A 17,843-nucleotide genomic window follows, 5' to 3' on the forward strand; every position below is an offset into this window, starting at 1 on the left:
CTTCATATCATATCCTTGGCGATCTCACCCCTATTCCACAATAGCACAAAGCAAGCTGTTCCTCTTTGAACTGTTTTGACTTCCTCTGCTGATCTTATCTAATGTGGATCTTACATCGCACTACAATACTACATAAGAAGGTGGACAAGCATAGTGTAAGCAGTCTCTTTAGTGGACCTGTGCATTTAGTCAGTGCTCTGCTAATAAATTGCAGTCTTACAATATGCCTGTTGTGGTGGAATTCAAGAACATATACATCAGGCTACAAAACCACATGGATCACAACAAAACAAACCACCATCTACTGCACACACACACACACACACACACACACACACACACACACACACACACACACACACACACACACACTACAAAAAACCTAATGGTGCAGTGTGGAGCAGACAACATGCTGTTAACCAAAACATCTATGCAATGAAAAAGATTAGCCATCTGAAGATGGGCATGGTAGCCCGAAATTGATTACGACAATGAAATAAAACATTCAAAAAGTATTTGTGGCTGATTGCATCATTCACCAACTATCATTGACGGCTGTGGAGTTCACAAGATCCAACATGGATAAAATAATGTAGTCTTTGGTTTCCTTTACCCACAACATTGTCTATTACCTACGTGATTGTTCCAACTTAAGGTATTTGTAACGGCAATCCCTAAGCATTTAGCTGAATTTACAGAATTTGAGTTTGTGTAGTTTATCATATAACCGAAATTTAGTGGATTCCTTTTGATATTCATGTAGATGACTTGGCACTTTTCGTTATTTAGAGTCAAATGGTTCAAATGGCTCTGAGCACTATGGGACTTAACTTCTAAGGTCTTCAGTCCCCTAGAACTTAGATTAGTTAGGTTTAAGTAGTTCTAAGGACATAGGACATCACACACATCCATGCCCCAGGCAGGATTCGAACCTGCGACCGTAGCGTTCGCACAGTTCCAGACTGTAGCGTTATTTAGAGTTAATTGCCACTTTTCGCACCATACAGATATCTTGTCCAAATTGTTTTGCAATTTTTTTGATCATCTGATGTCTTTTATAAGCCAGTACATGACAGCATCATCTGTAAAAAATCTACGAGTGCTACTTAAAATGTCTCCTAAATCATTTATGTAGATCAGGAGCAGCAGAGGTACTATAACACTTCCTTTGGGAATGTCAGATATTACTTTTTTTTTTTTACTCTATGAATTTCCGTTAACTACTACAAACAGTGATCTTTCTGGCAACAAACTACGAATCCGGTTGCACAAATTAGACTATACTCCACATACACACAATTTGACTGGAAGTCACTCATGAGGAATGGTGTCTAATGCCTTCTGGAAATATAAATATGGGATCAATTTGACATCCCCAGATGACAGACGTAATGAGAATGAACAGCCAATTACGTTTCATAAGAATGACATTTCCTCAATCCATGTTGGCTGTTTGTCAATAAATTGTTATCTTTGAGATAATTCATAAGGTTCGAACACAGTATACACTCCAAAATCTTACTGCAAATTAGCGTTAGTGACCTGGGTCTACAATTCAGCAGGTTACTCCTATTTCTTTTCTTGGGTATTGGTGAGACTTTTGCCACTTTCCAGTCTTTATATCCTGATCTTTCAATGAGCCATTAGTTGTATTCGATTGCTAAATATAGAGCTACTGTACAAGCATTCTCAGAGGAACCTGAACGGTATGTAGTCAGGACCAGAGCTCTTGCCTTTACGAAATGATTTAAGCTGCTTTGCTATGTCAAGGGTATCTACAAGGTGCACAACTTTGCTTCAACAATTTGCTGATAGGTGGTGACAACGGTAAGTAGTGGTCGAAAGAAAGACTGCGGACGTCAGGCAGTTAGCTTGGACCTCAGTCAACGTAACCTCATTCAAACATTAGTCGATTTGTGTCTGCATCATGACGTTTTCCTCAATTGAAGATGTCAGTTTACGAGCCTAATTCTCGTCACTTGCAGGAGGCGTTACTGTTTTGTTTCAATATGGAGAAAACGGTGGCCAAGTCTCATCAAATGCTCAAGTACGTGTGGTAAGGATGCTATTAGTGTAAGAATGTGTCTTGAGTGGTTTCAACACTTCAAGAATGGTGATTTTAAAGTCAGACTGGCATAGTGGTGGAAGAGAGAATGTTTTCGAAGATGCAGAATTGGAGACATTGCCCAGTGAAGACTTGCATCAAACTCAAGAAAACTTGGCATGATTAGTGGGAGTGACACAGCAAGCCATTTCAAAACGTCTCGAGGCTTTGGGCACGATTTAGAAAGAAGGAACTTGGGTCCCGTGTGAGCTGAAACCAAGAGATGTTTAACGGTGTTTGTTAACAGTTGCTTCGGAGACAAAAATGGAAGGGATTTCTGCATCGCATTGTGACTGGGGATGAAAAATGGGTTATTACGATAACCCTAAACACAAAATATCATAGGGATATCCTGGCAATGCTTACACGTCAACAGCCAAACCGAATATTCACGGCTCCAAGATCGTGCTCTGCATTTGGTGGGACCAGCTCAGCGTCGTGTACTATGAGGTGTTAAAACAAAGTGAAACAATCACAGGTGCTTGTTGTCAAACACAATTAATGCATTTGAGCAGAGCATTAAAAGACAAATGGCCACAACACAGTTAGAGGTACGATAAAGTGATGTCAAAATGTACTTGGAAATGTTAAAATGGGAAGTCGTACCTCAAGTCCTACACCACCTACTGTATTCTCCACACATTACTCCCTCTGACTATCACCTGCTTAGATCAATGGCACATGGCCTGGCTGACCAACACTTCCAATCTCATGAATAAATCACAAATTGGATCAATTCGTGGATCGCTTCAAAAGATGAACAATTTTTTCGAAGCAGTATTCGTACACTGCCTGAAAGATGGAAGAAAGTAGTGGCCACTGATGGAAAATACTTTGAAAGATACTTGTGTAACCAATTTGTTTCATTAAAGCCTCAAGTATTGGGGAAAAAATGCAAGAAGCAAAGTTGTACTTCTGCGTTACTCATATTGCAGATGTTCTTGGTACGAGTTCCTGAATATTTATTTCGTCTTGTTTGGTGAAAATATTTTGGAAGACAGTGTTTTGTAATTGCTTTAGCAGCACTGTCATCAGTAACATTACCACTGCTATAGTGTTCTGGCCTCTTTCGTGTTCTATGGAGGATCAGTACCATCTCTTATTAATTTATTTGGTATATCTCCTAATAGATATGAATACCACATCTGGTCTACGCTTACAGATTCAGACTGGAAGAAATGGAGACTCTTTCAGGAAGTTGTGAAGCTAATTTTTATCTGCTTTTTTAAATAGATGTGTTTTGCATTTATTTTTAGTGGGTTTGGATGTTACGATATTCAGTCTCACTACAATAATCTTGTTGTCACTTATCACTTTACCTGTCATGACGCTCCCTATTTGCTAAGGGTTATTTGGTGTTAAGAGGTCAATTATGTTTTCTGAACCATTTATGCTTCAAGGGAGTCCTGAAATAATTGTACAAAATAATTTTCTGAGCAGGCATTTCAGAAGGAGTTTTATGCATAACACTGACTTTAACTGTGTATTTTCACCAACATATCGAGGGTAGACTTAAGACGCTACCAACCATAACTGTTCGAGTGTGGTACCTGTTTTTCCCAAATTGTTCAGCAACTGTGTCATCTGAGTTGGGGGAGAGGGGGGAGAGGGGGGAGAGGACGGAGGGGGTGGGGGGTAAAAGAAACCAACTATAATATAACCTCTACCCGTACCAGCTCACAGAAACAATCTACTACCAGCTAAACTAGTTCTGGCAGGAATAAACACTCTAGCACCAACTGTATTTAATGCACCCTTTCCAAAAATTGTTTGGTCTTCAGTAAAAATTTCAGATGAACTTATCTTCAGCTTCAGCCAGCTTTCCATACCTGTAATGATTTGAGCTTCAGTGTTTTCTATTAGCCCTTGGAGCTTTGGTTCTATTCCGAAACAGCTACTATAATTTACAACTACAATACTGATTGTTTCTAAGTCTACTTTCCTGTGTTTGTCGTGCTCCCTTTTAGACCAACACCTTTTCTGTAGTTTCCAGGCATCCTCTAACCTAAAAATCCACTCAGTCGCCTCCACACAGCCCCAACATGTAGTGGACTCCTAATCTATTTAGCGGAACCCAGAAACCCACCACCCTATGGTGCAAGTCAAAGCATCTGGTGCTTAAACGGTCGCTTCATACCTGTCTGAGCCTCTGATTCAGACCCTCCACTCAGCTCTGTACCAAAGGGCTACAGCCTGTTCTGTCGATGATGCTACAGATGGCAATCTCCACCTTCATCTCGCAAGCAGGACTGGCAATCTTTATCACTTCAGCAAGCTGCCCGAAACCATAGAGAATCTCTTCTGATCAAGTGACACACATAGTTAATTCTGACCTGAGCCACCACCTGCAGCTGACTGCACCCTGTGCTTTTCATGGCATCTGGAAGCATCCTTTCCACGAATGATTACTCCCGGTATGCACCGAGTGCACACCTTATTCCTTCCCCTCTATGACAGGCATATCCCTAAGGGACCCCATTACGCACCTAATATTGGAGCTTCCAACTACCAGCAAACCCACTCTCTGTAAATGCCCAGAAATTGTGGGCCAAAAGGCCTCTAGAATAGTGAGGGTGATTTTATCTGGCTCAGGGATTTCATCAGCCACACATAGCGCTCAAACCAGGGTGGCCCTCCTTTTGGCCCCCCCTGGAACATCATTCACTGCCTGCTTCCTCTTCCAGCGACCTCCAACTCGACTATGGATGAGGTATCAGTTTCAGCGTGGGCAGTATCTGGTTCAATTGGCTCCGAGCACTACGGGACTTAACTTCTGACATCATCAGTCCCCTAGAACTTAGAACTACTTAAACCTAACTAACCTAAGGACATAGGACATCACACACATCCATGCCCGAGGCAGGATTCGAACCTGCGACCGTAGCTGTCATGCGGTTCCAGACTGAAGCGCCTTTAACCGCTCGGCCACTCTGGCTGGCGGCAGTATCTGGGGCACCCTTAGTACTGGACTGATTAGGGAATACATGGGACATGCTGGATGTCTCCCGCCGGATCCCCAATATCTGCCCCCCCCCCCCCCCCCTCCCGTGACGCCTAATGACGACAGCCTCAAGCTGTGCGACCATAGCCAACCTCACCTGGTCCTTGAAGGGTCACCTATTCAGCTCTCATCTGAACACAGCGATGACACTCCCTATCCATACGAAAAATGGCAAAGCTGTATACTACACAGTTATTAGAATGCTGGTGAACACATGCAAGAAATTAAAGTGGATTATTAACCACACAGGTAATTTAAAATAAGTCACTTCTGATTGTAGCTCATACACATAACTCACATACAAACAGGTACATGCTTTATCTGCAGCAGCAAATGAAGGCAGACTCACTGACAATCCACCCGACACTGACACAATCTGAGCAAAAACACAATATTTTTTGGGAACACTATACACTGGTCATTCATAAGACAACTTTTATACTTTTTTCAGTCCTTACAAATCCTTTATCAGATCTCCCAACAATTACGGAAGTGCTACTCACCATTATTCTTAGGATATTTATTATTGTACATTAACAGTGACCAGTCCAATTCCAAAATTATATTGTACAAATGATCATAAGGATATGGCTGCATGAAATCTAAGGAAGCATTTAAAACCATAGAGCTTTCATACCCGACTGAGTCTTGAAACAGCCAGGCTAATGCAACCCTTGTATTCTTCAGGATTCTTTTTGACAAGAGCATCAATGAGACTAGTGGCTGCGGTGACAACTCCCATGTGCTGATCATTTAGAAGATGGATTATTCTTGATGTCCATTCTCCACTTGGGATTATCTCTTGTGATGTGCGGAACAATCTCAGCAAGCAGAGGGCGGCAGACTGCTTGACGACATCCATAGTATCTCTGGGTAAACATACACGTATTAAAGTATTTCAATATCAAGAATTTCACTACTGGATAGGAGAAGGCAAATTCTCCAGTGACAGACAATTACTGACCAAGCCCAAACCAACTACTATTAACATACTTGAATGAGGGAAATTTATAATAAAAATATAAAAAACAAGTTTACCACTTGCTAGCTTTCTTATAAGACTTATCCACAAAAAGTGGTGCAGAAAAGGAGACAAAGATAATAAGTATCTGTTGGTTACGGAAGAATGTGTTTTTATGAAGACTGCATACTGTTTCCAGAACAAGCTATTACGAGTCTTCAACCTGAATATAAATTGGGTGTATCCAAACTAAAATGATTGTTATGTATCAATTACAATGCTACGAATTCAAATGCTTTCTCCAGTGACCATAAAATTCTAAAATTAGAAAAACATGGGTCGAGTTATGCCAACAGAGATCAATCTCACTGTGAATTTCAAAGCAATGAATTTTTAAGCTAATGCATTTTTTTATTTTCCATCAGAAATGTCCTATAGAATAGGAATATGGAGTGGTTCCTGTATCATTTGTAAAATTTTGAAAACAAACAGGCATGGAATAACTTTAAAATTTTACAAGCATGTTTTAGACATCTACTTCAGAACTTTAAAAAAAAACACCCACACTCTCATCAATGTGTTTGAAATAATTACTTATAGTGCAATAATCATTTGAGGAATTTAATAGTAAAAAAATTAGCACTGTTCAAACATAGTCATCTCTCAATGATTAATATGCTATCATATTGAAATATGAATTAAATTAAATAGTCTTTAGACTGACTCCTCATGCATCACTATGCTGCAATGTATTTAAAACACACACACACACACACACACACACACACACAGAATATTGGACTAAACAATCCCTAAAAACTAGCTTTTGTTACAATGTATCTTGCTGTTTCACATACCCTGAAACAAGAAGTTTTGGTATCTCATGACCAAATGCTTCAGCCATTTCTTTGCTTCCAATATTTGCTATGCACTGCAGTGCTAGACTAACATGAACTGGGTTCCTGCAATACAAATGTTACATACATTACTATGTTTATAGTAAGTGCATATTTTGCTAGACATTAATATTTGTTTCTTACCTTGATGAAAGATCATTTTTGATGCTCTGGATAATAAGTTTGATGAGATCACTGTTGGTGTTTACGAGGACCGATATAAAGAGATAACCCTTAAAATAACAAATTTTAATTAGGACCACTGCTCATCATCATCATCATCATCATCACATCACCATCACCATACATTAGATCATAACTTATTATTTAACTTACAATTTGCTTTTCTGAGTATTTGTTGGATGAAAGCAGGTTAACTGCTTCCATATGGCCAAAGTCAATATCATGACCCAGTAGGAATATAAACAATAATTTACAAACATATTTCTTCTTCTGGTAACCATCTAACGTCTTATCACCTTTAAATTTACTCCTGATATTAGCTAATTCTTTGTTTATTCTTTTGATTTCTGCTTCTTTGCTTTTACCTGCAACAAAATAAAGAAAAAATTAGCTATGTGAAGAGAGTTAAATACATAATTTAGCAAAAGTACTATGTACAATCACCACCCTAATACACTGGTTCTCATCAAAGTATCATTTTACATACACATACAGTTCTAAAATACCAAAAAATAATTGTGTAAGACACACATGAATGTATCAATAGTCAAGAAAGAATGAAGAACATGGTTTAACACCCTACTGACAATAAGAAACAGTATGAACTCCAAACAAGACATTAAAAACAGTATTAGGTAAAACCTAACATTAGACAATAATTGACTTAACAATTATGGGAACTTCCAGTAGTGTTAAAAGTAAACTAATTAATTAACAACAAATTACTGTATTGATATTCAATTTACTGAGTAGTTTTCAGTTCACTTATATGGAAAAATGCTTTGTGAAAATGATTCTTTCACTTGAGCCCATGCAGTGTTAGCAAAACTGCTCTTGTAAACATGGCATTTTTTTGACTTTTCAGTTTTTCCTTAACTCTGAAAAGTCTGGTAAAAGTAAATTCTTTTTTTCTCCATTTCTTTAATAAGGTTACTGCTGTATTGGAAGAGTTACTCCCAGATGTCAGTGTATTAGGTGTGAAATGGTTTGGAATACTAGAGGTTTTATTCAATAACTTTTTGTTACTTGTTTAATATTTAACCAGTTGAGTTATAAAACTTATAATTTGTTATCACATATCAGACAAAGTGAGGAAAGAGAACGGAGCTTTGTGCAGTTTTATCTGACTGGATGTCACAAATGTTACATTATATTAAAACAGTCATCTGTTCTTAATGTACCTATGTCAACTTTATGTTATGATTACACAGAAATCATAAAAGGAATCTTACATTACATGAACAATACTGATGCTGCAAGATGAACCATTCACTCACAGTAAAGATATTTTCAGAATGATTGCATTTAGTGGTTCAGTTTTTTGGAAGTGCAACAACAAGGATATCAACAGATTTAGGACCCAAGGCTCAGAAATTTTTTTCTGTGACTGACACAATGCTTTCGAAGGTGCCACAATGAATAGCACATTGTAGAGTTAGTTTAGAAATTACATATTTTCAAATGCAATCTTTACAGTGATGTGCCATTTTTACTAGTGTAACCAAGGATTTCTCTTTCCACAGCCATATTGTTGGGTACCGTAAGCTTGGAAAACCAGTCTGAATTGCTGTGCAACCTAGGACATCCAGAGTTAACACATCACAAGATGAAGACCACATATTGTGCAGAACCTGTTCATGTAGTAATGCTGCACACCAACGAAGGACTGTTTTATCTAATATTTCATCTCAATGAAAATTAAGATTTGCATTTTAGAAATGCAGATAAAATATATGATAACCACTTACATTGAAATTCTCCATCAGTAACTGATACTATTGAAAGGCATCCTGGGAAATCTTAACACAATATTACACATCCACTGTATATAAATGTTACTCAGGAAGCTATACTGTCATTTATAAGCATGGTGGACAATAACTACTTGAGGCATGACTGCTTGTGGTTTATGATTGTTCCAGTGCAACGACTGCTTAGTGACACAAAATGGATCCCACCCAAAGTTGGATGCAGAAACCTATTCCTACCACTGCCACCATAAATTCAACTTGGCAGCAGCACAGAAAATATTCAAGGTATGATGTCTATAGGAATGTTATTCTACACACAAAATTGCTATTTTTTTTCTATAACACTGGCCTATTGTTCATTGTTGATTGGGGAGCTCTGCACTGGTTGACAATAAAACTGCTTCAAGCTGGTGTTTAACCACTTTAACTACTGCTTCCCATCTTGAGATTCTTTGTACCACAAAAACAAAGTATTCTCTAGGCACAGGTGACTCATTAGCACTTGTCACATTACAAAGGCTGTGTTATCAGGACCAGACAGTTCTTTGCTGGATCCCAAGAGATCAGAGAGAGAGAGAGAGAGAGAGAGAGAGAGAGAGAGAGAGAGAGAGAGAGAGAGAGAGAGAGGGGAGGGGGGGGGGGGGCAGATAATGTTAGAAAATTTGCAGGAACACCACAAATGCATATAAGCGAAGATCATAACACACTGAGAACATCAACAGTGGTGATTATTCTTTGCAACTTTGTCATTACAACATACTTGCTTTCCATTCCCCTGCCTGTGCTTTAATTAGCATCAGATATAAATACACTATCTTGGTTAAATGCAACGTGAACACTTTTTTCATGCACACATATTTATTGGGAGGTATGATCTGCTGAGTTTCCTTCTCTTGTGAACATTATGTTAAGCCCTGCATCTGATTTAAGGTATTTGGTTGTTTAGGAAAGTTACTGATACTTTCAGTGAGGCAGACACAAACTGAGCTGAAGTTTTTAAGCCAAAAGTTTTGTACAATGTCTGGGCGTGGCAATTTCCAATTTCATGATATTATTGCTGCAGTGACCTTTCCTGTAATTACGGTGCAGTTTTCCATTTCTGACATTTCTTGTTCTTTCCTCCTTTCTTCTTACCCATAAGTTATTTATGACACAGATTGCACCTTTCTTTGATGCTTATGATTGTAAGCGTTACAATTTCTTGTTGATTGGGGAGTTTGTTGATTGGGGAGCTCTGCTGCTGCTGGATAACAATAAAGCTGCTTCGAACTGGTGTTTAACCACGTTAACTATTACATCCCACCTTGGGATTCTTTGTACGGCTTCAGTCCCATGGCTTTTAAGCTGAGGTTTTGTTTCAGTGTGTCTTATAAATCTAATGTGCATTGCTTGTCTGCTAGTGCGTATATAATAGTATGCCAAAATCTGGGGAGGGCCCAACCTTTAATCACTCGCTAACGATTGTTATAAGAGCGTATCAGTATCTGGCTGGTCAACTGTGGTTAGTGTCTCTGATTTTATTTTGCTTGTCTACGCACTGAATGCTGTGCACTTCCTTGTTGACAGCCACATTTCAGATGCACAGCCTACAGTTGTAAAATGTCTATTACTGAAACAGCAGCACCACACAAGAGACAAAACCACTAATGTTTTGGTTCTTGTATAGACGCCTCGGTCAGGCTTACTACTTTGTGACCGTTGGTTGTTGCTTTGCATCTCTCTAGACAGTTTTGAGTGACTGCGCGTCTTGCCACACTGTATGACGATAGGATGTAGCATCGAAGAATTGAGGTAAATTAGCAATATTCTATGTAATTTTTTTATTGTCGTAGATAAATCCTGTGAAAGCTGCAATTCTGACATGGTGTTGCTTATGTCTTGTATTAGCTGGGGCAACTGTGGAGCTACTTTTTTGTGGCAGGGGAGGGGAGGGGGGGGGGGGGTCACATTAGCTACCATCAGTGTCTGTCTTCCCAAATATATCTTGCAATTGCTACCACTTTCATCATGCCACAGACACATACAGTTGAAATAAACACAATGTACATAAAATATTTTTGTGTGTAATAATAATAATAATAATAATAATAATAATAATAATAAACCTTTAGCACTAGCCCAAGGAATGACCATTTAGAAAAACACAGTTTTGAAAACTTACGCCCAGAAATATAGGAATAAATGTATCGTACAATTTATTTAAGAACTATGTCAACAAACACACTAGTATTATTTTATATTGTGTAAACTATGACCTTAAGTTTACATTCATTATCAGTATTTCACTATCAATGTAAACACTAGCCTACAAACGATGATCATATGAGCAAGTAATGAAAGGAATGGCGTTTGTTTCAACATTTCTCCGTAAATTGTAAAACTCAGTTTTTTCTACTTGTAATTACTGGAAAGTCTTTCTTTTTGTCTTCCCTTACTCAATTTCATGTAGTTTGCCAGTTCTATCTGCAGACTGACTAACCCTGTCATATTTCTTGCTGATAACTGGTTTGGTCAGCCAGTGAATGAATGTCTTGTTCTGGCTGTAGTGTTACTGATCAGGCCACCAGCCTATCAACAAGATCAACTGTAAACATAATTCCTGAGTTCTTTCATTCCTCACTATGTGATACTCCTAGTTTTTCATTTTACTTTACACTCAGAAAGTCTGCTGTGAAATTTGGATATTTACGTACACTATAACAAACGCTTCTATTAAAATTTACACGGGGGGCAAGTGAGGGGGGGGGGTGGAGGGGAGGAAGGTTCATGACGATTCCGTCGTCTCCCCATGGATCCGCGCTTGAGACTTGGCCCCACATTCTCTGAAGAGAACACTGACGTCGGCAGTAAGCAAGGTTAACAGCAGGGACGTCGTGATCTGTAATGTTAAAGTTCTTTGCTTTAATTTTCACGTAAACGGAAAAGTTCAATGATCAAGTACAATCTGCAGCTGAAACACGGAAGTATCTATAAACTGAGATCTGCGGGTTCAGAGCCCGGCCGCGCGGCGGCGGCGGCGGCGGCAGCTATTTCTGGAGGCTGCGGTGACGCACGGAGCGGCGGCCAGGAAGGAGACAGCGGCGGCAATCAAGAGCGAGCGGCCACGCTCAATGACTTAATGACGCGTCTGTTTACGGCGGCTGTTCCCGCGTGGGCCGTGGCGGCGGCCGCCGTCTGCCGCCTGGCGCTACGCTGTCTGCCCCCAACTACCGACACCTGTTACACCATGTGCCCGCCGCTGCTGGTTGGCTGGTTCTTGGAATTAAAGAGACCAAACTGCGGGTCATCAGTCCCTTCATCCTGTATGTGTTGGAGCAACAATAATCCTAGAAAGAAGGATACAAAATGAAAAACTGGGAAAACCGATTGTAAGCAAGACACAATAGGGCAGAGATAAAATCACGATGAAGAAGGAAGGTAATGAAGGGGTAAAGCCGGGTGAGCCGCTGTGCCCAAAATGAAGTCTGAGGTCCCTGGAGTATCGGATGCGATGGCAGATGCACCCTCTGCATCCCACCAGCACCACCTCACTGTCCATGAAGCAGCAGCACATACAAGATGACACAGTTTTAGGAACAATAAAACATTAAAAACGACAAATATAAAAGAACAAGTAGAATAAAAAGGTGGGAAGGGTAGGGGCCTGGTCAGACCGCCGAGCAAGGGCTGTCATGGAACCCCTGGGCCAGAGCAGGGGATCATGACCATTCGATTTTGACAGCATCCGTGGCTAGACTATCACAACTGGAACATTCGCCCCCCCCCTCTCTCTCTCTCTCTCTCTCTCTCTCTCTCTCTCTCTCTCTCTCTCTCTCTCTCTATCCCCCCCCCCCTCCCCGAACAAGCACTGAAGTGTACGTTGCGAGGGAGGGTTGGGGAGGGGAAGGGGGGCGAGGGCGAGAGTGGGCAGCTGCGTCCTCCCCTTTATCCAAACGGGGAAGAAAGTGAAGGTAGTTCCCCACAGTAAGAAAAGTCATAGTTCATCGCTAAGAGCTGATAATAAAATACTTCTTTATTATGATGACTATCTTCGAGCATCATCAGGTACCGAAAATCATTTAAAATAGCTTAGATGGCGACGTAAAAACTGTGGCATCAATTAGCGGGAAATAATCGTAAGTTTCTGTTGTTGTGTAGTAAGTTGGTTGGTTAGTGCAATGTTTCAGGGATCATTTTGCACTATAGAGCGCAATGATGTGGAACAAGTCTTTACATTTAAATCGCAATTTTGTACATATGGTTACATTCTAAGCATTTCCAAGTTTTTTGCCAAAGAAAAAAAAACAAAATACAAATGTTGTAAGTCCTTCCCATCACCCCTTACACATTTCAGTAACAAATTCTTTCAAAGAGTAGAAGGAGTTGTCAAGGAGAAACTTTTTGACATTGTTTTCAAATTTTATTTTGCTGTCTGTCAAATTTTACATCACTTGGCAAGGGATCAAAATTTTTTTGTTGCAGCATTGTGCACTCTCTCTGCGAAAGACAACCTTAATGTCAAGTAAAAAATGTCGTTTTTCCATCTCGTATTGTAATTATGTACATCACTGTTCCTTTTGAACTGTAAAGGATTATTTACAACAGACGTCACGAGAGAATAAATATACTAAGTTTTAGTGAGAATGCCCAACTGCTTGAATAAATGTCTACAAGATGATTGTGAGCGAGCGCCGCATTTTATTCTTACAGTACAGTTCTGCGCAATAAACATTTTTCTTTCTTAAAAATGAGTTACGATAGAACATTATCCATATGACGTTATTGAATGAAACTAGGCAAACCATCTCAACTTAACTGATTTGTCCCTCCCCAAGATCTGCAATGATTCTAAGTGCAAATGTGGCTGAAATCCAATATACTATACTGTGAATAACAAAAAGTACTACACACTGTCCCTCTTCCTTGCTTTCGAACATTGTGTTAAGGTAATGAATATGGTGGAAAATGAAGGAGGTATTCGCAAACCTTACTGGCAACCTGCCCCGCCACAAAGGCGTATAAATTCAGAATCAGCTGTACGAAGGCCTGAACTGTATACGTAGGCATTTGTGCTCAAACCTTGAAACTATTTTTCAATTCGCCGCTTAAGTCGCTGCAACTGGGAAGCCACATGAGTATGGGTTTGAAAGCTTCCAGGAGCGTTATACTTTCAGTTCACGATGGTTATTCTCATGTTGCTAGTCAAAGTAAAACAGTAATAAACCTTAATACTGAAAGTAATCGCTGTATCTGACACCAAAGTAATATGTAGAAATCCCACACAACATACACTCTCAGTGAATAGGCGTGGACGTCGGCAGAAATTTATCCAGGGTGAGAGGGGGGCCTAGAAATACTTAATTGCCGTCTATGACATAAAAGAGTTGGTCAGTTTAAAGAAACCAGGAAAAGGCAGTTTGATTTGCAAAACAAGTATTTATATGCTTGCTGCGAAGGATGGCCACCCAAACAAACGAGCCATAGTATTGTCTCATTACAATCACCTACGTAATAATATTACAACTATCTAAACGAGAGGTTTAGTGAAGTCACGCGAAATCTATCGCTTACAGAAGTGTATGAGAATCCTGTAATGAATAAAAAACTCTTTACTCTGAATTTCGGAGTACCCCCCTCCACTGCCCCCACCCCGCCCGTCGTCTAAGGTAGTAGGTCGTAGGTACATACCGTAACATCACACTTCTCTTTGTTGTGGAAAAACGCAAACCGTTTCGTGATTTTAGAAGTAGCGTTACACATTTATCATTTTGTCCCGTTCTTATTTTCTGAAATTGAAATTGATTGACGATCCCTTTCGTGAAAACGACCCGGGAGTTGAGAGGCTTTACTCAAACGACGAAGGCGCAGAAGAACAGGAGTATTTTTTTTTATCTTATCTGGTGTAAGTCGTATCGGGAGGATGCAAATTGGGAAGCACACTCGCCCATTTGTAAAACTTTTACATTAGTATACGATGAAGCTCTTAAAATGTTTACACTGCTTACACCTCTTCGATATTGCCCTTTAACGGTGTCTTTGAAGCAATGTACCTGCACGCAGCCCACCACTCAAAAAACGCAAAACAACGAAATAGGTTTTATAAAGGGCTATTATAAAGTGCTTTCATCATACACGAGCACAGTTTTTTAAGGAAACTTACTCCATTTCCGTCATTCGTATCCTTTCCAGGAAACTAATACGAGTTGCCTCCCTGTTCCCTTCCCACCCAACTCAACTTTCTAGCACACTTCCGTAAATTGCTAACCTACTGTCAACGAAATTAAATTTTAACAAAAATCTACAGAGTTTCATAGATTGTTGGTGTTTACAGTACTGCTACGAAATACTAGCTGCCACAATAAGCTTTCGACCCTCTTCCTTTTCAAGTACTTGTGTGTCCTGGCACAGAGGTTCTCCTTTGGAACTTTTTTCACAGGTTTTGTGACTGTACAAGTCCAAGACCTGTGACGAAGAATATAACGAATCAACTCTTACACAATACCACGATGGATCCGTTTCAGACAAAACAGATCACGGGGTTGCCGTGTTTGGGTGGAGATTTTCTCCCCTCGGAGACTGGGTGTGTGTATGTTATTTCATCTAATCTTCATCGACGATGGACGTCCAAGAGAGACTTGCACCAGGCGACTGAACTACTCCAGACGAGGTCACTTCATTTCATTCAACTCATAGTAACTTCTGATAGATGTGGAGCGGAACGATCGGCAAGTGTAACCTTCGAGTCTTTCTGCGAGACGCCCTTGGACCCGCACAAGGCAGGGATCCGGGGTCGAGTTCCAGTCCACTATTAAATTATGGCTTACGTTCAACTCCACGTACACTCGGATAAGGCGAACAAATTTGGTTCAATTACTGTAAGCCTTCATGATTAAACTACCCGTCTCCATAGAAGTCGTGCTCGACTCGAGTGCAGCCATTTCGAATCCTGATGGTGAAAAAACATTTCGAATGCCAGTATTTGGCCGGCAAGGCTAGGAGATGATGTGGCGTTAAGTACCTGGCGATCAGAGACTACCCAAAAGCCCTAAATTAAAAACCAAATCTCTTATTTGCTTCCGATGTTCTTGCAGATCCTCTTTATGGACGAGACGGTCATTTGTGTGATGAGGCACTGGCCGCCAAAACATACAAATGTAAAATAACGATAGTTGGATGGGATTGCCGCTATTCGGGATGAGGAGGTTGAATCGTCACTGTGTTCAACATCTCTGATTATAATTTTAACTCTAGCGCAGGCGCACACGGTTTAAGCCACGAAGCAGTAATATGCTTTAGTGAGTAGCCCGTTATTGCTTGCCCTTTTCTAGAACGATTTCCTGCGTACCATAGATGAAGGGCTGATTCCATATGCCTAGATTTCCGGAAAGCGTTTGATACAGTGCCCTATTTCGAAGTACTGATATAAACTATGTGATCAAAAGTATCCGCACACGGGGCTGAAAATGACTTACAAGTTCGTGACGCCCTGCATCGGTAATGCTGGAATTCAATATGGTGTTGGCCCACCCTTAGCCCTGATGCTTGCTTCCACTCTCGGAGGCATACGTTCAATCAGGCGCTGGAAGGTTTCTTGGCGAATGGCAGCCCATTCTTCACGGAGTGCTGCGCTGAGAAGAGGTTGCGATGTCTGTCGGTGAGGCCTGGCACAAAGTCGGCGTTCCAAAACGTCCCAAAGGTGTTGTATAGGATTCAGGTCAGGACTCTGTGCAAGCCAGTCCGTTACAGGGATGTTATTGTCGTGTAACCACTCCGCCACAGGCCGTGCACTATGAACAGGTGCTCGATCGTGCTGAAAGTAGCAATCGCCATCCCCGAATTGCTCTTCAACAGTGGGAAGCTAGAAGGTGCTTAAAGCACGAATGTAGGCCAGTGTTGTGGTAGTGCCACGCAAAACAACAAGGGGTACAAGCCCAGTCCATGAAAAATACGGTCACACCATAACGCCACCGCCTCCGAATTTTACTGTTGGCACTACACACGCTGGCAGATGGCGTTCGCCGGGTATTCGCCATAGCCACATCCTGCCATCGGATCACGACATTGTGTACCGTGATTACTCACTCCACACAACGTTTATCCACTGTTCAATTGTCCAATGTTCACGCTCCTTACACCAAGCGAGGCGTCGTTTGGCATTTACTGGCGTGATGTGTGCGTTATGAGCAACCGCTCGACCATGAAATCCAAGTTTTCTTGCCTATTACACATTAAGACCCTCTTGAATTGTCGCCGGTCTCTGTCAGTCGACAGACGAGGTCGGGCTGTACGGTTTTGTGCTGTATGTCTCCCTTCACATTTCCACTTCACTATCACATTGCAGACAGTGGACCTAGGGATGTTCAGTTGTGCAGAAATCTCGCGTACAGACGTGTGACAAATGACACTCAATTACCTGACCTCGTTCGAAGTCTGAGTTCCGCGGAGCGCCCCATTCTGCTCTTTGACGATGCCTAATGACTACTGCGTCTCCGATATGTACCTGGCATTAGTTAGCAGCACAATGCACCTAATATGAAAAACGTATGTTTTTGGGGGTGTCCGGATACTTTTGATCACATAGTGTATCTGGAAGCCCATTCCACCAGCTCGGAACTTCATTAAGTGATAGAACCCTGTACGTCGGCTTATACAGCTAGTGTTCAGAGATACAGGTATCGTCAAGAGCAGCCCAGGTGAGTGTAAGACCTCTCCCCCTTGTTCTCTCTCTCTATACACACACGTGGACGACCTGACGGATGAAGTGAGCAACAATGAGCGACAGTCTGCTGGCCACGCTGTAGTTTACGCTGCAGTGTCGTCTGCGAGTGACAGTAGGTGTAGGACGATGCAGGGTGACCAATGCAATTTATATTTCGTATAATTGGATTTTCCTCTCAGTGTTTAAAATGCAAGGTAATGAAAATGTGTAGGGGAAAACAAATCTGCAATGCTCGAATACGGAAGTTGC

At 40.9% G+C, this 17,843-nt stretch overlaps 1 protein-coding gene across 1 annotated transcript in view; it reads right to left on the reverse strand.

Moving 5' to 3' along the window:
- The window catches only part of LOC124621796 (AP-2 complex subunit alpha), a 340,383-nt gene that overhangs the window by 127,907 nt on the left and 194,633 nt on the right, over positions 1 to 17,843 (reverse strand). Inside the window, exons 3-6 of the mRNA XM_047147228.1 lie at positions 7,299 to 7,510; positions 7,107 to 7,195; positions 6,924 to 7,028; positions 5,743 to 5,974 (exon numbers count right to left, since the gene is read on the reverse strand). Of these exons, the coding sequence (XP_047003184.1) occupies positions 5,743 to 5,974; positions 6,924 to 7,028; positions 7,107 to 7,195; positions 7,299 to 7,510 (638 nt within the window). The remainder of the gene's footprint in view (positions 1 to 5,742; positions 5,975 to 6,923; positions 7,029 to 7,106; positions 7,196 to 7,298; positions 7,511 to 17,843) is intronic.

This window comes from Schistocerca americana, chromosome 7 (genome assembly GCF_021461395.2).
Source record: "Schistocerca americana isolate TAMUIC-IGC-003095 chromosome 7, iqSchAmer2.1, whole genome shotgun sequence".
Classification (NCBI taxonomy): Eukaryota; Metazoa; Arthropoda; class Insecta; order Orthoptera; family Acrididae; genus Schistocerca; species Schistocerca americana.